Source organism: Triticum dicoccoides, chromosome 7A (genome assembly GCF_002162155.2).
Source record: "Triticum dicoccoides isolate Atlit2015 ecotype Zavitan chromosome 7A, WEW_v2.0, whole genome shotgun sequence".
Taxonomy (NCBI): domain Eukaryota; kingdom Viridiplantae; phylum Streptophyta; class Magnoliopsida; order Poales; family Poaceae; genus Triticum; species Triticum dicoccoides.
The window spans coordinates 709,804,784-709,811,635 of record NC_041392.1 but is presented as its reverse complement, the minus strand read 5'-3'; the positions used below and the strand labels follow the sequence as shown (position 1 = coordinate 709,811,635).

Sequence of the window (6,852 nt, the reverse complement as noted above, 5' to 3'; positions counted from 1 at the left end):
CCTGGTGAGGGGGTTCGGTTGCTGGCCCGGCCCGAGCCCTGCGGGGTTAGATCCGGGGAAGGGGGGGCGGGGAGGGGGGTTGGGGCGGACCCGCGCCGCCGCGGCGGGATGGCCGAGGACGGCGGCGGCGGGGGCGGGGGAGGAGGTGGCGGGGAGCGGATGAAGCTGCTGTGCAGCCTCGGCGGGCGCATCCTGCCGCGGCCCGGGGACGGGACGCTGCGGTACGCCGGCGGCGACACCCGGATCGTGTCCGTGCCGCGCGGGGTGGCGCTGCAGGACCTGCTGGCCCGCCTCGCCGACGCCTACGGCGGCGCCACGGGCCCGCACTTCGCGGTCAAGTACCAGCTCCCCGACGAGGGCCTCGACGCGCTCATCTCGGTCTCCTCGCCCGAGGATCTCGACAACATGGTGGAGGAGTACGACAAGCTGGCCGTCGCCAGCCCCAAGCTGCGGGTCTTCATCTTCCCCGTCTCCGAGGCGGCCGCGGCCGGGGACGAGGGCGCCGAGGGCGGCGCCAGCTTCGACGCCGGCCTCAGGTACCTCGAGGCCGTCAACGGCATTGTGCGCAAGGATAGCAACGCCAGCCTCTCGTCCACCCAGTGCTCCGACGGCGGGCCTCCTCCTCCTACCCCGGCTGTGCCTTCTTCTGGAGGAGGAGGGGGAGGGGGAGGAGGCGGCGGCGGCTCCCCGACTGCTGTCTCCCCCACCTCCACCTGCTCCTACGACGCCGCCAGATCGGCTTTTGCTGCTCCGCCGCCACCCCAGCAGCTGCTTGTTGATGTCTTCACCAATGCTGCTCCTGCCCCTGTCCCGGTGAAGCCGCAGGAGAGTGCTGCGCCCCCTCAGCCATCCCCCCATCCACATCCACACCCGCATCCGCATCCACATCCGGAGGCAGCAAGGTACCGTCAGCCACTCTCACAGCTACCACCACTGCCACCAGTGTTCATGAACGATCATAGGGAGGTTATGCAGGGTCTGAATCAGCAGCCACCAGAAAATGCGACCTGGTTTCAGGACTGCAATATGTGTATCAAGGCTCTGCCTCATGCTCACTCCGATCCAGTCGTGAATGACTATGCCAGCGATGTGCGTGGAGGGGCGCCGCCTGAGCAAATTCCAGTGTTCATGAGCCTGCGGCCTGAAGATGTGGCAAGGATCATGATGGGAGAGCGGCAAATACCTTCACAAATGGGGGCTTATGGGTACACACATATGCATCCAGTGCAGCCTGACAGGGAAAGGATGTATGCACCAAAGATGGAAGGCGTTGCAAACCCAATGCCCGTCGATCCAGCGAGCTTTCATCAGCATGTCTATGTGCAGCAGCAGCACCACCAGCAGCAGCAATTGCCACCACAGCAGGTGCCGTCGTCGACTTATGGATTTAACCATATCCCCATGATGCCTACTGAGATGGTCTCTCCAAATTCCGTTCATTCTGACACTGCAAGCTCTCATCAACAAGCTATACTGCATCAAATGCCTTCACCCCATGGAATGGCTCAGTACCAAGTGAGGCAAACTAATCCCAATAATCCGCTTGAAGGCGAAGGTAGTTTAAGTGGCAATTCTAGGCATCGGGGGGATGGACAAGTGCTCCGTGATAATGTGCCTTCAGTGGCACCTGCTGCTGTGCCAACCTATATGGCCAATGTGGACAGGATGATGGATTCACTACGGGTGAACCCCAACGAGCCCCGCTATCCCGAACAAAGGATGTATGCCGAGAATGGTTTACCCCAGAATGCAACATCGCAATACTCTCAGAGCAACACCAACACCTTTTTTGATGTCAGTGAGCCAAAGATAGCCCCTCCAACTGAATCAATGCCACCGCCTTCTGTGGCCAGTCCTTATATGCATACTGTCCAGCATGCCAACGTTAACCATATGCCGCCGCAAATGGTGAGCATTGGGGGACCATACCCCAGTTATGTTGCCGCTACGATTGGGCATGTGGGTGTGCCCCCATCGGCTTATGGTGTTGATCCTGCGTATACAAAAGCCACTATTAACCCAATGGGCGAGCAGAAGGATGTTCTGCCTGAAGTTTATCACAAGGAAGCTCCACATGAATCCGTTCCTCCTTCGAACGCTAATGCTCAGGTACCATTACCGACACCAGCATTGGCAAATCACGCTCCAGTCGAGCAGCTCCAGGAGTCTGGTTTACCGGGTCAACAGTTCAGCAATGTACATGCGCTGCCACCAAGACCTAAGAGGGTAGCAAGCAGGGAGAACATCAGTTCTAAGGATCCCCATTCCCAAAACTCTCTGTTGAATTGCAAAGGGCCAGATTTGAATATCCCGGCTGAGGAGCAACCATATCACAAAGACACACATGCAGAACAACCTCAGTTTGTCAAAGGTTCAATTCTTAACAATACTTCCAATTACACCTTTTGCCAGTATATGTGCTTAATGAGTCATAAGTTGTGAATGCTTATTACTGTCTTTCATGAATCCAGGTGATGGTATCACTAACCCAGACTTGCTGGGCATGGAGGATGGTCTAGCCGCATTTGAGCCTCCACCTCCTGTGCTGAATGAAGGGCATGGGAATGTCACTAATAAAGTAGACGGGCAAGCTCACACCAACGAGGTTAGGATGTGATTCCTTAGAAGTTCATATACGTTCTGTTTCATCTTTAGCACTTAACAATCTAACAAGAGAAATGTGCAGGTTAGCAAGGGCAAACCACTAGATTGGATTTCAGGACAACCAGTCGCAGATGAGCATGAACGCCTCCAGGTTACAATCAGGAACTCTTATCTTTTTTATCCCGCGCATCTTTAATTCAAAGTAATGTTCTTTACCAACCACATATGTTCGTTTTTCAGATTATAAAGAATGATGACCTCGAAGAGCTCCAAGAACTCGGTTCTGGAACTTTTGGAACTGTATATCATGGTAAATGGAGGGGCTCTGATGTTGCAATAAAAAGAATCAATGACAGATGTTTTGCTGGGAAGCCATCTGAGCAAGAAAAAATGGTATAACTATAACATTTTATATTTCCTTTTATTTGCTTATGCCTGTCCTTATACTGATATGTCCTGAATGTTTGCAGCGGAATGACTTCTGGAATGAAGCATCTAACCTTGCTGATCTGCACCACCCCAATGTTGTGGCCTTTTACGGCGTTGTTCTAGATGGGCCTGGGGGATCCATTGCAACGGTTACAGAATATATGGTTAATGGCTCACTTAGGACGGCTTTGCTGAAGAATTCCAAGTACGTCCACTATTTATATGTCTGCAAAGCTTTGAATAAAGCTGGGCCTCAGGCCTTTTCTCAAAACAAAAAAATGTCTGCATTCTAGCATATGTCTTAGAAGTAATTCTCATGTATCAACTGCCACATCTTAAAAACTTGAAACTTATAATCCAACATGAAGCTGAGGCGATTAATATTCTCTGCATGTGCAGGAGCCTGGATCGACGCAAACGGCTAATTATTGCCATGGACACAGCTTTTGGAATGGAGTATCTGCATAACAAAAACATTGTGCACTTTGACCTCAAAAGCGACAATTTACTTGTTAATTTAAGGGATCCTCAGCGTCCAATATGCAAGGTAAGAACTCAATTCTGTTTTGTACTATTGCTGGCTTGTTGTACTAAATTGCTAGACTATTGATTCTTCTCTTCTGTATCATATTTTGTATGTTTGATATTGGGTAATCTGTCTATATTGACTTTTCAAATTATTAGGTATTATTGATAAGTTTTAGCATCAATATCCCATCATACTTGGAATATACAGTGCTTTGTTGTGGTAATCATATGGACATTCATGTGGGCGAGAATGTACTGTTGCTTGGGCAATTGATGAGTTGCACCTTAGAATAGACATGATTGATTTAGATTAGTCCGGGGATCATTTTAGGCTTTTAGCTAACCTTAAGGCATCTTCCGTCAACACTGCAGGGAACATGCGTGGTATAATAATGCATGGCTACTAACAATAAACTCCTTTTATTTGTACTAAAGAATCACTTGTTTGCCATCTGAATTTTGTCATCTTTTACTGATCTACTAAACATCCATGCCGCATTATCTGTAGTTTATAGATAACTAAGGCTTCACTTTTAGTTCTTGCACTGTCACATGCGAATGAAATATTGCTCATGTGAACTGTCAACAAACTGGATCGACCGACCAATGCGAACAGTTTTGCTTTTTTGTATGATTTAAGTTAAACACCATTTCTCTTTCTATATATATCTGCATTGATTTTTCTTGGATGATGCAGGTTGGTGACCTTGGGCTTTCAAAAGTCAAGTGTCAGACCCTCATCTCTGGTGGTGTGAGGGGAACGCTTCCATGGATGGCCCCAGAGCTTCTGAATGGAAGCAGCAGCCTGGTCTCTGAAAAGGTTTGCTAATCCCTTCATATTGCTTCCGTGTCCAAATTCAGATAGCTATACCCTGGTTTACGTATAACTTGCACACTAATGTTGATATGTTTCCCTCAGGTTGATGTCTTCTCCTTTGGGATTGTCCTGTGGGAACTCCTCACAGGAGAGGAACCATATGCAGATTTGCATTATGGTGTTATCATTGGTGGGTGCACAATCAGCCATACCCTCGTAGAAATTACTTGTGCAGTGGATGGTCAGAGTCTGATGTAAGCTGTTGTTTGAACTGTCAGGTGGCATTGTGAGCAACACTCTGCGGCCGCAGGTGCCTGACTCATGCGACCCAGAGTGGAGGTCGCTGATGGAGCAATGCTGGGCGACAGAACCGTCGGAACGGCCAAGCTTCACCCAGATCGCCGTCAGGCTGCGCGCCATGGCCGCGTCCCAGAAGGTGCAATCCTAGTAGCGCCAGCAGTGGTCTTGAGAAAACTTCTGGGGCCATCCATCCGTCTTGGACAAGTTCGTCTTCGCATATTGCGTATTTTAAGAAAATCCGGTGCTGATATATATAAATATTATATATATGGTTGGTTTCGTTCTTTCGTAGCGTCGGTCGGTCGGTCCCTAGGGTCTATCTATCTGTTCATACCCCTTCATTGTTTCATACCTTGTAATCATAAAATCATCAGCCCTCCCTCCCAACCTCCCCGTGTCTAGAAGTGTCGGTCGGTCGTCGTCCCAGATCCGTATTCATTCATTTATACCCTTCCCCTTTGGCTTTGGCTTAGAGGCGCGCTGAATAAGCCAGTCTTATTGTCAGTTATAGAGAGTCCGATATTTTATTTATTTTCTTCCCTTTGTCTCCCCTGCCTTTTCTTGTGGGTAATAATCGAGTCTATTTGGAAGTCGTTGGTCGGTCAGGTCAGGTCAGGTCAGTCTGAAGAATGTGGTGATGAACTGGTTGTGTAATCTGGGTGGTGTAATACAAGTTTTTGGGAACTGTCAGTTGAGGTCCTATATTGCTTGTATATGCTTGGTTTTTCGTGTGTTTGTTATGTATACCGAAATGGTTCGGTGTCGCTGTAAAAAGGGTCCAGTTGTTTTGTTTTATCCTGTGAGGAAGAAAAATATATCCAGTTATTTTGATTACATTGTTAGCATGTAGTTCCCTCTGTTTTCTGCCTGAAAGGGCTGCAGCTGTTGTACTTGGGGCTCCTTTGAGTCGAAGAAATCCTATAGGATATTTCTTGCGTCGGGAAGTTTTCTTAGGGCTCCTTTGAAGTCCTTGGAAATCTTTCTTATGCTGGTCCTTTGGTTCATAATAGGATTGGATCCCATAGGCATTTTTCATATGAAATCTTCTACTCTAACCTCATTTTAGGGCTCCTTTGATTCAAATGAATTTTATAGGATTTCTGGAGGATTTAGATCCTTAGGATTTTTTTTTCTATGTTGGTCCTTTGATTCCCAGGATTGAACCCCATAAGAATTTTTCCCATGGAAATCTTTTGTACTACATTCTATAGGAAATCTAACATCCAGTCCAACCTCTTTTTACAATTCATTTGTTTTCCCTGTGCCATCAAACACTCATTGCTATTCCTTTAAGATATAGGATTCAAGTGGACATGCCACTTTAACCCTATACTTTTTCTATAACTTCGTTTTTAAAATCCTATGAATCAAAGAGGCCCTTTAGAGTTCCTTTGTTTTTCATGTGGCATCGTACACTCCTTAAGTGGACATGTCGTACACATTCCCTGTTCCTGCCTTTTCAAAATCTTGTGAATCAAAGAGGCCATTATTACTCGTGTGTGTGTGTCCATCGTCCTTGGTTTTGCGCTGATTCTGTGGCTTGGGTGGTGGATGACCCATGCCCGATGCCATCTTGGATGCTGACTTTGCACGGCCGAGTGAAGTCCGGGTCGCCCATGCCCGGGGCACATGCGGGGTGCCACGACGGGGACGAGGAGGGGAGGACGATGCGGATGCGCATGTGATGGTGTGATGTGAGGAGGACGAGGTGCGTGGGGGACGGCGCGGCCAACGTGACCGGCCTGACGCGGCGCCTCGGGCATGGGGCGGACTGGTGCACGGGCGACGGATCCGATTCTTCGGCCTGCTCAAGTGGGTGGGTTTGAGTTAGTTGGCTGGCTCCGGTACCAGGGCCCAGATCTGGCCGCGTCGGATGGGACGGGGGTTAATCGCATTGTGCTGTCATACTGGTACTCACTCCGTTCCAAATTACTTGTCGTAGAAATGGATGTATCTAGAACTAAAATATATTTAGATACATTCATACTTGCGACAAATAATTCGGAACGGAGTGAGTAGTACGGTAGTACGACAACTAGTTTACGTGCTCCCCTTTGTCTGTTGACAACTTCCCCTGATCTGCGCGAGAGGATCCGGAGATATCGTCGTACTGGTAGCGCCGCATACCCGCAGATCTCTCCCGCAAAAAAAAAAAAAAAGTCCATCACAGATCT

The 6,852-nt window shown here is 48.8% G+C and overlaps 1 protein-coding gene across 1 annotated transcript in view; it reads left to right on the top strand.

The window, feature by feature from the left end:
• The window catches only part of LOC119329229 (probable LIM domain-containing serine/threonine-protein kinase DDB_G0286997), a 6,060-nt gene extending 548 nt beyond the window's left edge, over positions 1-5,512 (top strand). Inside the window, exons 2-10 of the mRNA XM_037602242.1 lie at positions 8-2,371; positions 2,472-2,605; positions 2,687-2,755; positions 2,845-2,997; positions 3,075-3,238; positions 3,433-3,580; positions 4,259-4,381; positions 4,481-4,568; positions 4,657-5,512. Coding sequence (XP_037458139.1) covers positions 109-2,371; positions 2,472-2,605; positions 2,687-2,755; positions 2,845-2,997; positions 3,075-3,238; positions 3,433-3,580; positions 4,259-4,381; positions 4,481-4,568; positions 4,657-4,826 — 3,312 coding nt within the window. The 5' untranslated portion in view covers positions 8-108 and the 3' untranslated portion in view covers positions 4,827-5,512. The remainder of the gene's footprint in view (positions 1-7; positions 2,372-2,471; positions 2,606-2,686; positions 2,756-2,844; positions 2,998-3,074; positions 3,239-3,432; positions 3,581-4,258; positions 4,382-4,480; positions 4,569-4,656) is intronic.
• Positions 5,513-6,852: the final 1,340 nt, after the last annotated feature.